Genomic DNA, 19,623 nt, shown 5'->3' with positions numbered 1-19,623 from the left:
GTAATAAAGTCAGAAGCGAAGTGATCTTATTACTCGTCAGGTTTGATACAAATATGAACCTAATAAACCTTGTAGAATTGTTTTAAAACTGGAATAATAATAATCATTTAAATAATCGTCATGAGACTGGCAAGTGAGGAAAGAAAATATTTCTGATTGTGAAAAATTAATGCCGGAAAAGAATAATAATGAGTTCGGCGACTCTAGTCTAATTAGCTTTTGCTCGCGGCTTCGCTCGCGTGATTTTTCCCCCGGGAACATTTTTCTGGGTGAAAGGTCCTTTATGTCCTTCTCCGTACTTCTAATTCTAACTACATATATGTATGCAAAATTTCAAGAAAGGTAACAAACTTGCTCGTATCGTCTTTATATGGGCCATTAGGTAGTATTAAGACAATTATAATAAATATAATATATACTATAAATTATAATAAATTATAATAACTTGGAAAATAAACTAAATGTAAGAATGACAACTGGAAAAGATAAAAAAGAATAAAAATTAGAAATTGTCAAAACACGTAGGGTGGTAAATATTTACGGACGTCACGAGGGCTTCCAAAATCGACCTAAGATTGACGTAAAGCCATTATGAAAACTTATATTGCATTATAGGGTATTCACATGTAATTAGTAGATACGTTGTAATACGTAGTACCTACTAATTCCATGGGTATTCATAACTGTGAGTGTAAGTTAATCCTACATAAATGATAAATGCGAAAGTTTGTGAGGATGTATATGTTTGATACTTTTTCACGCAAATTTACGGATTGTTATAAAATTTGGTACACGGGTATAATAGGTATAACGTGGAAAATACATAATATACATATATGAAGACCCGGGGCGCAGCTAGTAATACATAATCTAATAATTAGGTACTGAATCATAGATACTAAGGGTTTTGTTGGGTTTTATTGTGTACTTACATTGTTATATTACTGATAAAAAAATATACGTAAATTTATATTTAAAAAATGGTAAGCCCTTCTGGCATAATAGTGACCAACACTGTTTGAATGAGTTCCTTTCGGCATTTCTTCTCAGCAATGGTCGTTCCGAAATGCTAGTAGTTTGTAGCTTTGGTAAACATCATTTAATTAAGAATATGACGTGAAAAAGTGCCTGTGAAGGCCTTATTTCTGAATAAATGATTTGATTTTGATTTGCAAAATGATGAACAAAATTTGCAATCCAAGCTACGAATTCTTACATTGAATTCGACATAAACTTGGCTCATAATATATGTAGGTATGTTGTGTGTTAGATATTGGTGATGTAGCGTAGATGGAAGCGAGAGTGTTTCTGATGAAGAAAAACGTTATGAAAAACTGTACTCTCAACGACTTTATTGGCCTTTAGTTTGAAATGTAAAATATGCTTTTGATTGCTTAGAAATTCGTTATGTATATCATTCCATTGTTATGTGATATTACTTTTTCAACCCCCAACGCAAAAAGAGGGGTGTTATACGTTTGAACTAGTAGCTTATCAACGGGTGAACCGATTTGGATGCGTCTTTTTTTTTAATTTGATAGCTAATTTTTATGCGGTGGTTCTTAGATATGTTTGATCAAAATCAGTTCAGCCGTTCAAAAGTTGTACCGAAATGAGTATTGAAAGTCGGGTGTTTTTTTAATTTGACTAACAAATAAACTTGTTAAGGTTAACCGCGTAATGTTTTTTTTTGTAAAAATACTTCTTTGGATATATAATCCAAAGAAGTATTTTTACTTCTTACTTACTAATCCACAATTTTTTCTTTGACCAATATTATTGCTATCTCTTTCATAAATGATTTAACTTTGTGAGCGCCTTAAGAGCGCCATTCTATTGGACAAATATAGTTATAGGCTGAAGGGTGCCCTATGTCCTTCTTTGTTCTCTTATGTGTATGAAATATTTCAAGAAAATTGGTAGCGTATATAAAGTGTTCAGAAGTAACAAACTTACTTTTGCATTTATAATAATGAGGATTAATATTTCTGAAAATTACAAACAACTGTCTAAGTTGGCGTGTCAAAGTTATATCAGTCTCGTACTAACCTAAAAGTGAGTAATCCCCAGTTCTCCATAGCGCCTGCCTTGAAATCAGGCAACGCGATCATATCAACCTTCGGTAGCGGGAACTTGATCATGTAATATTCTTCTAGAAACATCAATATCTTCGGCCCAATTTCAAGGGCGTATTCAGCTGAGGGCAAAGCCTCCTTTCTTGCCCACACTGCGAAATTTCTGTCGCTCATATTGCCAAAGTCGGTGACGGCGAACGCGACGAGATACGTGGACATCGGAAGGGATTCGGCATAGTGGTCCCATACGTAGTTATTGAGCGTTTCACTGCAAAAAATATATGAAATTCATATAAGTTGTACGTAAGCATATCAGGCTATCCTAATTAATTGCAAATTCATCTCTATTAATAATTGGAAGGTTTGAGTAGGTAATTATATCTTAGTTATTATATCTATAATGCCTTGAAATTTGACTAGCAATTAGAAATAAAGAAAGAAATAAAACTTTTATTCGGCAAACACATAAAATCCAAACATTAACACTTAAAGGTAAAGTACAAAAGAGTATCGAATATAGATCGAATACAATATGTAAGCCGAAATGGCGACCAGCTCAGCATGGTGCCATGGTATCGAGCCAAGGCGCTGATTTTCAGCTGGAACCAAATATAAAAGTATGTATGTAGGTATGTACGGAAACAGAAACAAACAACAGAAAATATTAGGACTAGATAGCAGACTAACGTACAAGTGTAGTGAAATAATGTTAATATGATGGGAGGTACATAAATGGGATAATATTTGAGGAATTAAACATATATTGACTGAGGAATGTAATTAGTACTAGGAAGTACTTATTACGGATTTTTATTCTATATCAATAAAAATGATTAATTAATTTCCGACATTTACACCGAAATGTAATCTCTAAAGCTAGTTTGAAATTTGTAATTTTCTTTGCACTTTTCACATTGTGCATAATTGTTAAGTATTAAATAATTGTAACTTTCACTGGCATCGTGTGAAACACAGCCTATTGTCTTAGTCTACTATAGTTAAGAAAAACAATATAAACTGCTGTGTAGCGCAGTAATTATAACGCGTTCTTTTGAACTAACGGAACTGTTTACAAGACCTGAAGTACAAACAAAAGAAATATTATCTATTTTTGACAATAGTTAAACTGCTTTGCGTCAAAATCGTCACAAGAATCGACTATTTAAAAGATGATAAATACAGTTTTATTATACATTTCTTTATTTGATATCATACAATAAGATTGAATTACAATTAGAACGGTCGACTCGACGAAGAAGAAGATATATTTGAGAGGAAGGAAAGAATATTAAGTTTATGAGAGCGACAAGACATTTATTTATATCAAAAGTCGCACATTTTGCAGTTTGTTACACACACAATGTACACATTAAAATAAAGAGACATAATTTACGTACTTAACCATGAAATCATGTGCTGTAGTTATATTGTAGGGCAGTAACTCAGTGCATGTGCTACTGAAACAATTGCAGGGCTCTGGTATTCAGATACCACTTGAAGGTACGTGTGATTGTTTGTCATGTCACAGAAATTAGATAGCTACACATGAAAATATCAATATTTGATATAAAAATAAGTAGCTAGGTGGTGACCAGGCTAAAGTGGTGATGGGCTGGAGACAAGAAGGTTGTTAGGTACGCAGGATCTAAATTCACGCAAATTTAATAGCAAAATCTCGGTCATTCTATAAGAAAAATGATGAATGTTTACAAATTTTCAGCTTTGTATTTTGAAAATTTGTTTCACCCCCCTTTCGAAGGGGTTGACGGTTAATTTTGTGAAAAATCTGAGACACGTATTCATTAATTTGTTGTAAACAACCAAAATCCAAATTTTCAAGTTACTAAGTTCAATGGCGTAGAACTTTCATATAAACGCTTTTCACCCCTTTCACCCCCTTCGGGGTAGAATTTCCGAATATTCTCTCTTAGTGCTCACCTACACGCCTCAGGGAAATCAGAATCAGTTGAAATTTTACACGTAGGTTACATGTAAAATTTCAACTTCCTACGCCCAGTAGTTACGGCTGTACGTTATCTGTCAGTCAGTTAGTTTGGCAGTCACTCAGTAACTGTAGAGTTTTATATATATTGATGATTGATGATAACTGGTGATCCCAGATGAAGCCAAGAAAGACATAGGTATATATTACAAAATAGAAAAACAATGTAAAAGGTACTTACTGAATTTCCCGCTTAACAATATTCATATTGGAGACCGACGACATATTGTTGGGTCTAGCTATGCTGATGGTAAACTTTGCTTTGAGAGCTGGCTCATCCCAGCACGGGAACGCTCGGCGTGCGTCCGTAGCTTGGAACTGGGTTACTGCGATCCATCTGTGAAGCAGAACACTGATGTCACTGTTTACAATACCATTAAATCTTCTTCGTCCATCTCTTCTCCCACTTTATTTGGGATCGGGAGGTCTGGTGAAGCGGTGATGGTGTAATGGTTAAGACGCCCGCCTGTGAACCCAAAGGGTCCACGTTCGAATCCTACTCATACCACGTGAGTTTGTATAACAATTTGACTCATGTGTAGTAGTTTTTATCGACCACCACTTGCTTCCGGTGAACGAAAATATCGTGAGGAAACCTGCACTCTGGTTGATAATCGACTTGTGTGTGGAAATGGAGAAGGCAATGAAAAATCACTCCATTAATAGTGCCAAGAAAGTCGTTATACGTAATGACCACGACCCTCAGAAATGAGGAATATGACTATGAAGAGAGAGGTCTGGTATATTTGCGCCAGAGGTATCTGCTCTGTGTTGTCTGATTACAGTTTCAGGAGACTAAGTAGAATTCCAAATATATGTACGCCTGATTTGTGAGGCACAATAGGTCTGTCCCGGCTTCGCTTGGGTAAAACCATAATAGAAAAATTGTCTATGTCACTCCAAAAGGTTTCGTCTAACTCTCAAAAACCGAGAGTGCCAAATTTCATCTAAATCGGCCCAGTAGTTTTTGATTTTATCCATTACAAACAAAACAATCTTCTTTATAATAGGTAATTATTAGTGCATGCACATTGTACCTACTTAACTTTATAGTAACTACGTGATTGCAGTATAGTATGTTTTTTACACTACCAGACAGAAAAATAGGCATATGACCCACGTGATGGTAAGTGGTGACCGCAACATCAGGGGTGTTATGTGCGTTGCCGATTTTGTGACCTAGAGTATTTTTCCAACCGGAATATAACAATGTATGCACTCTATTGTTATTCAGACGAATAAATTGTTACAATTTTTGAGTTTTCGCTTCGACGTGTCAGGAATTACAGCAGTTACAAATTTTCCTTTGACTAGCCTTTACAAAATAATAAATGAAACAGTAGCTAACATATTGTACATTGTTACCTACTCCTTTAAATCAATAAGCAAATATTAACCCTAATAAATAATGTTGTCAAGAGCTCAAAACTCAAAGCCACACGTTGCAGGAAGTGATATGTACGGGTCATAAATCTTATTTTTATTGCTATTTATTGTATGTGTCTTGAGCAAGAACGGATGGAAATGTATTCGATCGAGTTGCCAAATTTTCTGTTGGTCATTTTTTGATTTGTGCCTTCGGAATCTGACGATTTTTATTCCCATTTACCGTTCCCATACACAGCTGATCAGAAAACCTCTGAAGTTGTATTTCATTCCACAAACCCGAAGTTTCTTTTGGGCCAAAGGTGCTGAATTAAGAACGAATATGGTTTTCTATGAAATAAAAATGTTTTCTAAGAAAAAACAATTGCTTTTATTTGTAAAAAAATAACAAAATATTTAAACGAGGCAAACGAGGAAGACAGATTATCGGATTACGGAAAATATTTTTAGGAATTACAAGATAAAATCTCCCAACACCGTATTATGGACTTGACAGAAAAAAGAAATAATCTAAAAAGCTGTAAAGCTGATAAAGGCATTGTAGCGTGTAATGTATAATTAAAATAGGTTTTTATGTGCAATACAAATTTCGCCAAAACTTTTGTCGTGGCCATATTATTTTGTGGATGACATAAGAGGTGGTTCAGAGACACATCAGCCTTATTGCAGCTGTATTCCCAAGGAGAATTGACAACCCAACAGGCGGTTGGTGGTATAATCATAAGAGGATCTTCAATATTTAAAAGTGTATTTTTAAACATCCCAAATGCAAACGAGAACATGCGAGCAATTACTGCAAATCAAAATACTGTTGCCAAATAACTTGCTCAATCAGATTTTTTTTTAAATCGCGAAGCAGATTGCAATGAAACACCAATAATGATTATTAAAGAAAACATCAAGGTGTACTCTGATGCTTCTATTATTACTGTTAATTGATCATTAGTATTCTAGTGCGAACCTCGGAAACACACACGTTCCGCGATGAGAATCCAATGACCACCCGCTATGGAATTATAAGTATGTTTTCGACTTGCTACGAAATATTTAAACATATCAAATAGCTTTTATAGAGAACGCCAAGTATATTATTTTAATTGTTTTAAGAATTACAGCATTATTATCTTGAAGTCACTAATTGAAATCTTAAATAAAGCTTCTGCTAATTTTGGTATAGACAATGTATGCCTTGGGTCTTTTTTATTTTGTGTCTATCTATGTGTTGAGGTTGACCTTTATAATATTTCTGTTCATCACCAAACATCTGAGCTAAATTGCAAAAGAAACTTATTAAGAAATTCATGTATTACTATGGAGTCTTTTATATATAATCAGCTACCTGTAAATTATATATTGGTACATTTCTTGTCTTACATCTATCAACTTTTCTGAAGGACCTGTATGACGTCACAGATAATCCTGTAAGAATGGGGTGTTATATCGTAATCCCAAACAATATATGAAAAAGATAGCTAATTTATGGAAAGAAAAAGTCTAAATTATTTCATGACAATCCCGTGACAGATGTTAAGATGTTATAACTTCTTTTAAAGAATTGGTCATCAAAAACCCTAATTACATAATTGGCGAAAACGTAAATTGATCAAATGACATGCACTAGTATAGTACATACGTTATTGTATGTAGGTACGTCATTGACAATATTTTATACAAGGTGTGAAATTAGTTTTATTTTTCACGCCTTGTTTAATGAATATCACAAAGAATACATAACAATACTACGAAAATAATGGCATCACACATCACGTCTTCAAATATGGTAATGAACTCTAATAATTTATCGTCTCACCTGGTGACATTTTTGTCTTCATAAGAACTTCTGTAGAACCCATGCAGATTGTCATTCAAAATGCCTACAAACGTTATGTTCAACACATATTGCTGACCAGCCTTCATTGTTTCGGCCACTGACACTACGTGAAACTGTCTTGCCACATCTTCTGTTCTTCTAGTAACCTTCAAAGCTTTACCTTCACTTTTGTCGAAAACTTCAATATTTTTAAACGTTAATTCAACTCCATGAAACGTTATCTGCTGTGTATCATTTTTAACTGTTAACACTATACTCGTTTCACCATCAAAAGTGAAATTTCCTTCATAAATGTATGGAGTTAATTTTATATAATATTTCTCAGGCTTGATATTCGTTGGTAATCTGACGTCTGTGATAGTCGGTATTGATTCTTCAGTAATATCTTCTACGGGGTTCGCCGTAGTTTCAATTGGTAAAACACTTCTACTATGATCTGTACTTAATGGTATCACTGAGAGTTTAGGAGGATCACAATGAGTTAGTTCATATTTGGTCACATTAGCTAGCTGGTCAGTTCTTGGGCACGCCGCGAAATTATAAACTAAGAATGCTGTAGCAACGATTGCTAAAGCAAATATGGCTAGGATTACAAATGTCAAACTTTTTGAAAGGTACACTCCTCTTTTGGTTTTCGTTGAGAAGTCGCAGGTCGGCTGGTGGTCCATGATGCTGAGAGGTTCCCTCGCTTGTGTCATTACATCACAGTGAGATAATCTGCAATAGAAAACAGTGGATTAATTGATTTGATTGCGTGACCCGCCATTATCGATCAGGAATAGATGAGGATAAAATGAGATACAAATTGCTAGATAAGGTCAAAGTTATTTGGTTTTTAATTCTTGACGACCTCGGTGGCGGAGGTCCCGGGTTCGATTCCCGGTCGGGTCATGATGGAAAATGATCTTTTTTGATTCGCCCGAGTCTTGGATGTTTATGTATTTGTTATAAAATATAGTATCGTTGAGTTAGTATCCCATAACACAAGTCTCGAATTTACTTCGGGGCTAGCTCAATCTGTGTGATATATTTTTTATTTTATTTATTTTTAATTCACAACGTTTCAGTTATGTTTTTTATAAAGTTAGATGCTGTCCTTCCTATGAATCTAAAAATATTGTAATTTAATTTAATGTGAATTTGTTTTGTGGAGGAAGTAGAAGAATATATTATCATTTATGTCAATGACTAAAGTATTTACTATGTGTATAGCATTCACACCGCATCAAGTACTTGTATTCAAAAAATAATTAAATTTCTAGATAATATTTTATGTGTTAGACACAATAAACCGTAACAGTTATTATTATATTATATATAATAAATATATATATATATATATATATATTATAATTAATAATACTTCAGTTAGATAATCATTCAACTTCGCTTGATACACAATAAATAATTGCTCTATTTATATTAAAACCAGTTGTTTTCTATATTGTATGGACAGATGACAGAGCGCAGGGATATCTTAGTATAGAAAGTAGAAATACTGGTTTTGTAATGAAAAGGTGTAAACATAGTTGTGGTTGTGGTAGTTTAGACACATGTAAATTTAATTTATAGTAAAATCTTATAGGTACTTGTAAAAACAAAAGTTTAACTTAACCTTTATAAGGCGAAGAATCATTGTAAAGCGTTTTTATACTACTGCTTGAAATAAATTTTAAATTATTTTTATTTGATCTATAGGTATAAAAATAAAAATATAATAACTGATTTTATTTATAGATTCTGTTTTTTTTTTAATAAATGCCAACTAGAATGAGAAATAGATTAAGATACCTTAGATAATAGTGATATAATAAAACAATGCAAGTGAATAAACTAAACAAATCTAATACATATTTATTTTTATGTACAAGTCATTTGGTTACTCTAGCCACTTTTAAAGAAAAACAAACTGTATCAACAGAGGATAAAGTAGAAAATTTAATGATAGAATTTGATCTTTGTGTAAGTCTTGGATAAGTTGCAAGATCACGTCGCTCGCTTCTTTCACCGTTTCTTTGTGTAAGAATTAAGTTGTTAGCGATTACTTTCATCTGGGTATAAAACTAGCTGCCCGCAGCTCTGTCCATGGTACCTGACCCCTGAATATTAACGAAGTATTTCAAGTTTTATCAAAATTGGCCCAATTGTTTAATCGATAAAGCGTGACAGAGTTTCGCATTTATATTCGTAATATTAGTATGGAAAGTTTCACAAGAAAATATAGAAAAATAATTATAATTTTTCTTTTGCTTCAATAGTAACAATAAGTTTGAAAAAATAATTTCCTTATCCCTAGCAACCTTGTTAAAGATACAACATAATAGGATTTCAAACCGCGAAAGGAAGATTACTCGAATATATATTTTTCGGAAATTGTATTTGGAAATATCGAATTCTCATGTTAAAGCTATTTTCCTTGTCTTAACTGAGGAGGCTAACTAACAAGTACCTACGACCTGGCACTAAAGATACCGAAGTAACCGGAAAAACGCTAAAACTAATGAGAGTATCCCAAAATTTTGAAGGTTCGACTGTGGTTTAACGGCCGTAACCCTCTTTGGGAATAATATTAATATCTATGAATCCCCTAGGATTTCTAGCTCGCCTGGAACAACATTCACGGTATGATAAGTGGTTATTTAGGGCGGTATCACACGTCAAAATGATACAATATTATTTAGTTATGTAACTTAGTTACAAAAACATAAAAAAGATGGACTTACAATCTGAGGCTTTGTCTACCAGTCAAACAAAAGACGAGCAAAGAGGAAGGAAAGAACATTTTTCTTCTCTCTCATACTTAATGGACAGCTTAGTTGAGTATAATAACTTATCTGTCAGATTTAATTGAGACTGATTGAAAACTGACTTGAGACTTCAATGGACTAATTTAAAGAAAAGATTGGTTTCAACCAGTTGACAGTTCATCTTCTAGAAAAAATAACGAATTCTGTAACTCGTTTATGGGTAACCAAAATAATTCAAATATTAATTTTTATTTCTGTCTTTTTTAGTCGTAGTTCTAGTTAGTCTGTCTGTCACTATGTATGCTTAGTTCTTTAAAACTACGCAATGTATTTTGTTGCAGGATTTTTTAAATAGATAGAGTGGTTCATGAGGAAGGTTTATATGTATGGCTAGCGAATTTAAAATAAATCCATGTTTTCCTTCAGCGGAAGCAACTGGTGGACGATTAAAACTTACTATACATGAGTCAGATTGGTATACAAACTCATGTAGCACGAGTAGGATTCGAACCTGGGACCTTACGATCCACAGGCGGGCGTCTTAACCATTACACCACCACTGCTTATTACCGCATATTACACACATGTTAATATTGCGACACGATCTACTCAGAAATACAATCGACTTTGTTTATCTTTTGATTAAAATCTGTGGAAGTGATCAGTCCTCACATATGGTACAAGTGATGAGACTATTTAGATATTTTGAGGAGGCTCAATGGCACAGTTAGGGCGCTCGGCATTTGATAGTGGCGGTTAAGGCACTTTCACCATAGTCGGTCATTGAATGGGTGACCGAAAATTTATTATCTTGAGCTTCTCCGTGATTCAGAAGACACGTTCGGCAAAGGCGTTAGGTTTGGACACCGAATGGACCGACACATAACGCTTCGCTCCAGTTTTGGTATTAAAAATATCAGGCATAATGTGGTGTGTGTGTGACTGGTGAAGGAATTTCGGATATCGCTCGAGTAGCTTCAAAGATATACCTTATACATAAAATTACATGCCCTATCTGCCAGGGCCAAGAGCAAACGACTTTGTCAGACATTTTGCATTATTAAGTATTATTTCACAAGTTTCATTACAATTTAATACTTTATTACTACAACTTGTGGAGCGGTGGTGGTGTAATGGTTAAGACGCCCGCCTGTAAATCAAAAGGTCCCAGGTTCGAATCCTACTCGTGCCACATGAGTTTGTATACCAATCTAACTCATAGTAGTTTTCATCGGCCACCACTTGCTTCCGGTGAAGGAAAACATCGTGGGGGAACCTGCACACTTGTTGATTATAAATTTGTGTGTGAAATGGAGAAGGCAATAACAAACCACTCCAATAAAGTTGTTATGTGTGTTTAATTCCACGTAATGACCACGACCCTCAGCCATGAGGAATACGACTATGAAGAGACTACAACTTGTCTTATAGTGTGTATGTTTATGTATCACATATATTTGATGTTGTATTTATGTATATGTAAGTTTATTTTATTGTGTTACTTTTTTTGCGGTGTACATTTTTTTTCTGTTTGTCCTTATGGTTAACATGGGAGAGAATAATAAATAAATAAATATATTAGGACAAATCACACAGATTGAGCTAGCCCTAAAGTAAGTTCGAGACTTGTGTTACGGGATACTAACTCAACGATACAATATTTTATAACAAATACATAATATAGATAAACATCCAAGACACGGGCCAATTAGAAAAAGATCATTTTCCATCATGACCCGACCTTACCACTGCGCCGCCGAGGTCGTCATGCTTTGCTTTTAGCATTAAGTTCGCCATTTGTTTATAACTATGTTATTTGGTATTTGTAGTGCATAACATACTCTTCATTTATTTATTTAATATTTGCATACCTATATTCGGTAAAACATGTAGGTTTAATTCATTTTAACATCAATTTGTATATTCGTACTCATGTTTTTGACATATAAATTTTTTCATTACGCTTCTACATGAAACAGTTAACTTTGATAAATAAAATTAAATAAATATAATATTATAGCGGCGGCGGGTACAAATTTACCCGCCACCGCTTATAATATAAACTGCATCCAGCATTATGACGCCAGTGGCAACACTGATGCAACTAGCAGATGCACACAATTAGGTCAAAGCCTAATATCTTTATACAGTTATCTTAGTTTCACCTAGCTTCCAAGCAGACTTTGTGTTGTCTAATGTTACTTTAGTTAATGAACGTACTAAACGTACTAAATGAACGTAATAAGGCTACTTACTGGAGCATATATTTATACATATAATAATACTGTGGGCTATGTACATAGGAGATATTATTAAAGAAAAATAATTGACTTTGGGACTAATAAAAGCTAAAACATTTTTCTTTAATTTTTGTTTGTCTTTCTATATATTTGTTCGCACATCATGCAAAAACTATGAATATAATAATATCATACTAATATTATAATAGCGAAAGTTTGTGAGGATGTACGCGTGTATGTATGTTACTCTTTCACGCAAAATCTACTGGAACTATCTGGTTATGAATTTTGGTACACGGGTAGAATATAACCTGGAATAACACATAGGGTACTTTTTATCCCGAAATTCCCACAGGAGCGAAGCCCCGGGGCGCTGCTAATATCCTATAAAAATAGGAATTGGATGTGGTTTTTACAGTGGTATAGCGGATAACTAACTTAAATTTGTAATAGGTTTCATTGCCATACGTTGCTTAGAACCCAAGTATACGCAATAAAAATGAGGATTAACTTTGATTCTTTGTTTAATAGGGAATCTTACGTGGGCGAAGCCGTTGACATAAGCTAGTAAACAAATCTTTACAAAAAAGGATAGTATTCAAAAGTAAACTTTTTGCGCCACCTTACTTTTCTCCTCGAGAGCGCAGGAAAATGTGAAGTGGCACTTCCCTTTCCTAACAATCTTCACGTCTCAGACTCACATCCTATCAACTTTAAAGTGGATTTTAATGGAACCATTGTTTACCGCACATACGACCACCAAGTTTGTTCGCATTATACTTATATGGAAAGTTTGTCTCGTGCTGTTTATGTATCTAATGTACGTAACAACTTGTTAGGTTCAAAAGACTTTGTTTATTCGAAAATGTAGGCCTAAAAGAATCAATCGCAAGTTAAGCTTGAGCTAAGTATCTACTAGTGATGGGCTTTAAAGAATTTAAAACGTAATAAGATGTTTTTAATAAAAGAAATTATAACAAATTCACCCCAGTACAATGCTTTTTAGCGTGAAATTTGGAGGATTAATTTATTGCATGTAAATTATTGACTGGCGCGTTAAATAACTAATATCTAAACTGGATTTATCGTCAATATGGAATTAGCACCAAGACTCAAAATTAATAAATAATACTCATATTTTTATGTAAAAAAAAACTACTGCGTCGAACAAATATAGCTTTCTTTGCGAACGTATTAACAAGTCATTTAGCATGGAGCGATTGGACGAGTTCAAATAACATTATACCTGTGTGGTAGTTTTATTTACAAATATACATTGATATGGAATATTATAAATTTTTGTCATGTCATTGAAAGCATTATCACAGTATTTTTTTCACTGGTGTCACCACGCTTTCAAATAGTTAGCAAAACAAAAAAAAAATGGCATTTACTATTAAAGCCGAATTGGTTGTTCATTTGCGGACCATGGCATTGAGGCGACAATATCGGGGTTATCCGGAATATTCGGCGGCTACGTGACTCGGGGATCAATTAGCGTCACTTGGAAAATTCCCGCCATTTCGCTTCTTTATTGGAATCCACTTGATCGCCATTTTGCGCGACTATTTGCGCGTGCTCTGTTACGGATTTTATAAATAAGCTATTGAAAATATTGACCTTAATTTGTACACTGATATTATCAGAGATAATTAAATATATTATAGGTTAATCATATTTTTATCCAGCTTTATAATATTTAATTTTTTTATTCGGTGACCAAATTTATTTTTAGTTTTAGTACATATTGTTATAACGACATCCGTCGTGGGTATAAAAGAAAAAGCTTTGAAAGTAAGGTAAAAGACAAGTGACATATGTTAAATAATTCCACAAAGAACTGCCGGCGCTCTGACTTCGTGAAAATTTTATACGAGTGTGCCTTTGCACCTGACAATAAAACTGGGCCCCTGGTACACCTGCGCTGTTAGCGGAGCTTCAAACAACCAATACAGTTTGGTCTTTTGTTTGTTGTACGAAATTCAGCTGTACGAGGCTTCCGTGTCCTAAAGTTATTGAATATAGTAAATATAGTCTTTAAACATAAGTTGCTCAACCTCATCAAGGATTGATAATAATAATTATACTTTTAATAAAAGTTGATTAGTAAATTGAAATCTATGGTGAACGTTGTGTATACCTGTCATTGGTGTTTGCATTAGAACTTAATTTTATGTGCTTTCAAAGTATGAAGTCTGAAACTGCACATTGTCGGCGTGCATTATTAAACGTCGACGCGATTACGTATCCATTACGTAGTTTGAACTGTGAATTTTTTATCGCAAGGGAAAACCAGCGATGTACGTCGATACCATTTCGTCGATTGTCGATATTGTATATTGAACAATGCTAGATCTTCGCCGTTGCGAAATTTTGTTCGCTATAAATACGAAACATTTATCTGTTGTTAAATTTTCTAAGATTAACAATGAAATAGAAATATAACGTATATAGGTATAATAAAACATACTGTAATGTATACAATATGCTACAGAAAAATATGACTTGGAGAGAAGCATTTTCATATTCACATCACTCATGTTGAGTGGTTGTAAAAGTGTTATGACCATTTTAAAAATAAAATGTTACTTACGTGTTTCTACGTCGCTATACCTACTACCTATATCATGTCCGTGGCTGTATCGGAATATTATGTGCAAATAATTTATCGCGGTTTAATATGTTAATATGTTTTTTACTTGTTCCTTTTTTCTCTTTACAAATTAAGTGAAAGAATAGAAGATTTTATGATGCAGCAAACCTCGGTTGTAAAAAACTTGCGTAAAAAAAAACTACGATTCTCACTTGTTCCATGGAACTATATACCAGTGAAACTAGTGAGAAAGATCTTTCACAAAATATTCCTCTTTAGGAATACTATTGTAGCCTATCAGCTGCCAAGTCAAGCGGACCCTGAGCTCCGACGCTCAAAGGCTGAGGAAGCAATCGGGAAATGCTCAAATTAGAGAGCTCATTTTTGCATGTCCTCAGTTACATTCGGAGCACTCCAAAGCGGTTTGTGTAAAATTTACTTATTAAATTTCTGAGATTTGGCCATAATTTTACGACCGGCCGCCTGCCTGATATCGACCCTCTTTAAGACTATATGTCTATAGTCTAAGGCTATAAGTGTATGAGTACGAAAATGATAATTCTCCTTCAATACAAAGGCCATATCAACCTATGGCCGTTTCATTATAACGTAAATCATTACAACGCGCCGGTTCACCTTCAGACCAGCCGATATATAGTGCAAGCGGCCATTTAGATACTTTTTATCTCGAACATGGCTAGTTCGAGATTTTCTTTTGTACTTCATACTGAGATTCCAATCTTCTAGCACAAAACTGAAGATTAAAAAACAATGACAGCGGGGGTCGCGGTATTTTTGTGTTTTTTCAATTGCCAAGTATATTTTATATATATTTTTTTAAAGATGCCACAGGTTTTGAAAAAAACACTGTTGTAAAAACTAAGGCTGGAAAAAACTCAATTCAAATTCAACAAAAAAAAAAATCAAGTCACTTTTATGGGAAATAAATAAATAGATAGTATAAACACGGATTTTTTAACATCACAATTTATGTAATTTTTCTAATCAAGTTCTAGCACTTAATGAGTTTTTGAAGAAATTTGGTAAACAAGTATAAAGTTATAAATACCTAGACGTATAACACGAATTACCTTTCACATCTAACCGGTTACTTCCTCAGCCGTCGAGCGTCACAGCCCATGCAGAGTCTGTTTTTACACGAATTACCGTATTCTAAGAAATTAAGTTTTTTTTTTTTACCTAAAATTCACCCAGGATCGAAGTTGCTGGTAGGTTAGTGTAAAAAAATAAGATATACTATTTTATTTATTTCGCACATGAATAAAAACTAGTTCAATGCAGCAACTATAGATATCCCAATTGTGGCGCAATTGCTCGTCCGCGGCAGGCTGGCTCATTGAATCGCAAATATGAACAGGCCACCTTCGTTCTTAGACCACATACATATAAAGGAGAATATATTCTTATTAAACTTTTGTAATATTATTAAAATACTGGTCGCTAAAAAATTTAAAAAAATATATCGAAGAAATAGTACGTTTCAAGAGCTACTGGCCGCTGAGAATTGTCTATTAAAAAGTTGTCCGAAATAAAAATATTAAATGTTGAAATTAGAATTCTGGTTTCAAAAAAATATGATTTGGAAACTATCATTTATTTTTTACAAACAATAATTGTTATGCTTTAATTTGTTGTAGATAAAGAACTTCTTAGTTTTTTATTTATAAAAACTATGTAATTTTCAAATATTTTATGTGCATGTACCCACCTAACTTACTGTTTTGTGTACTTATGAATAAATAAATAAATTTGTTCCATTTAAATCACAGTTCTTTTATTAAACTTGAGTTTGGCCTTTATCAAAGAAAATAACTTTAAGATATTACTTTAAATAAATTAAACGTAAATATTTTCATGATCTAAAATTATCAACGATACGTTGGAAGAGTCTGTGTCCAGTGACTTTATTTATGCGCGACATGCAACAGTTTCGGTTATGAACTAAGCAAAGCTCACGATAGTGCATGAATCAGTTCTTGTCATAATTCGACGTCAGCCAAACTAACCTAAAATATTATCCTAGAGTGTATCACTTGAAATCAAAATTCTAAATCGATTAACTGAAGACCATAATAACTATTACATGAATCTTCTTGATAATAATCGGTTCAATTACCAATTTATATATTATATTAATTGATATACTTTACAAACTGGGATTTTTTACATGACAGAATTTTCTGTATTCTGTAATAATATTTTTCTGTCTGAGGATGAACGAAACTTAAACATATTCTTCCTTGGATGCAAAAGTTAGAGTCAATTGGAAGTAGAAGATATCTAACTTGTAAGATTTGATTACAGACGGACGGGACAGGTTAAAGTAAATAAAAGTTTGTAAAAAATTACACATAACTGCCTTCATTGAAAAAATATTGCATGAATAAAGGGGCAATCTGTTGGAACTCCCAATTAAATTTATCATTCATTAAAAATTCTGTTATGTAAACAATGCCAGTTTGTTTAAAGTATATCAATTAATATAATATATAAATTGGTAATTGAACCGATTATTATCAAGAAGATACATATAATAGATATTATGATCTTCAGTTAATCGATTGTTACTTTGACTTAACAAATGAGTTGAGATTAAACGACCTCGGTGGCGCAGTGGTAAAGTGCTTGCCTCTGAACCGAGAGGTACGGGTTCGATCCCCGGTCGGGTTATGATGGAAAATGATCTTTTTCTAATTGGCCCGGGTCTTGGATGTTTCTCTATATATGTATTTGTTATAAAATATAGTATCGTTGAGTTAGTATCCCATAACACATGTCTCGAACTTACTTTGGGGCTAGCTCAATCTGTGTGATTTGTCCTAATATATTTATTTATTTATATTTATATCCCTGTGATAATCAGTACGAACATTTTGATTTAGTGCAAACATTCTTTCGTGCCTTATAGTTCTATTTGAGGGTAATCTTCCCCCTTCTCGTACGATAATCGTAGTATAAATATTTAGATACATCAGACACATTAAATTGTTAAAAAAAACAAGTTGACACAAACTTTTATTGCTGTCGGAGAGATCTATTGCGTATAATGTGTGACAAAAAAAATCTTGTCCGTGCCGTAAACAGTTTGGAAGATACTGTAGATTTTTTTTCAACTAAATTCATGAAACAAAATAATTAATAGTGCAAATAGAGGCATTAATATAAACTAGTCGAGTAACACACTACGCAGCAATAGTGTATTGAATGAAATGTCTTAAAAACAACAAGTGTGAAGTCAACTTTACAATCGCTCCGACCTTCTGTTATTTATCTATTTGCATGTTAAGATTTAACGAAGCATATCGCTAGACTAGACTAGTAAAAGTGATGAGCGAAGTGGAGTGATACACATGGTAAACAAAGAACCAGACGGCGATATAACATGGACGGACAGCTTTCACAAATACTGGAAAACTTTTGACACAGGATCGGACCAAATGGAAGTCCCACTTGAACGTGGGTACATCGTGTCACCCTTCTTTCTGCAACAAGTAGTTGTTCTTTTGTATATTGTTGGCAAATAAAGATATTTAATTTTTTACTTTTTTCTCCCCGTCTGATGTTAAGCGATCTGTTAAATTTCTCTTTGCCATATCCTGTCGAACGTTCTCAAATTTATTTTCAAAATTCTTTATTCAATATATGATGATGTACATCACTTACTGACGTCAAAAAAAATCACTAAAACTAAGTCTCTCCATCCATGTATTCTCCCGTTTTCATCTACTCCTTTTCCCACTAAATTTCATAACCCTTACTCATTTTACAATATTGTTCTATCGGACATTTGCCATTTGATTTATTTATTTAGAGTCATTTAGTGTATATAGTGTATATACATTGATTGTATGTACAGAGTCATTATGTACATTCATTATGAATGGATTAAAACGGTTATTATAGATATATAACAAGTTATTAAACCGGTTAACGGTTGCACCTCACAGATGTTTGCAGATTATACTATATATACATTGAATAGATTACTATCACTTTTTCCTGCGCATTCGCACCTATAATCATAATTAATCATAATTATAATTTTTTCCACTTACAATAACTTATAGAATATACAATATGATAGAATATCTATCATTAAACACAATTTGTTACTTTTCACCTACAGTTAGTACCCATTAGTTAAAATTACAAGCGATCTAACTTTATGGGAAAGTTGATTTTCTTGCTGATGACGTCATAAGGGCTCTTTTGTAAGTGACCTTTGTCTCTTAATATATCTTCATAAGTACCAAATTTCATGAAAATTTATTGTGGATTTAAAATTTACAAAGCATATTTGTATAGAATAAACAAATTTGCTGGTTAGATGAATTGTAAGAAATCACTTAATTAAGTTAATAGCACTACCTTTTTTTGCGAATTTTTGTTTAGCCCTATTATTTGTTTGGCAGAGAATACTCAAACATAATTAGTTATGTATTGTGGCATAAATCACCTGTGGTATTTTCTCAGTTAATAATTAAAATACATTTCTAAAAATGTGATGGTTGCGAAATGCGATCTCCAAAATCATATGCTATTTATTTAAGAGTTTTTTTATGTGAGTTTTATTATGTGTCGCACTAAACTACATATAAGTACCTAATATAAAATGTTATATGTAAAGCGTGCTTTAAGTTAAATAAATAAAATAAATCGTAAAATAAAAAAATGTTACAATAATGCCTTCTTTATATATTTTTAATTTGTAAGTATTTATAAGTTATT

At 33.2% G+C, this 19,623-nt stretch overlaps 1 protein-coding gene across 1 annotated transcript in view; it reads right to left on the bottom strand.

The window, feature by feature from the left end:
• superdeath (Suppressor of ER stress-induced death) overlaps positions 1-19,623 on the bottom strand; it is a 39,028-nt gene that overhangs the window by 17,078 nt on the left and 2,327 nt on the right. The window contains exons 2-4 of the mRNA XM_053748277.2: positions 7,274-8,011; positions 4,259-4,414; positions 2,050-2,343 (exon numbers count right to left, since the gene is read on the bottom strand). Of these exons, the coding sequence (XP_053604252.1) occupies positions 2,050-2,343; positions 4,259-4,414; positions 7,274-7,992 (1,169 nt within the window). The 5' untranslated portion in view covers positions 7,993-8,011. The remainder of the gene's footprint in view (positions 1-2,049; positions 2,344-4,258; positions 4,415-7,273; positions 8,012-19,623) is intronic.

This window comes from Plodia interpunctella, chromosome 7 (genome assembly GCF_027563975.2).
Source record: "Plodia interpunctella isolate USDA-ARS_2022_Savannah chromosome 7, ilPloInte3.2, whole genome shotgun sequence".
NCBI lineage: Eukaryota > Metazoa > Arthropoda > Insecta > Lepidoptera > Pyralidae > Plodia > Plodia interpunctella.
The sequence above is the reverse complement of the archived record's forward strand: the minus strand, read 5'-3'. Positions and strand labels throughout refer to the sequence as shown.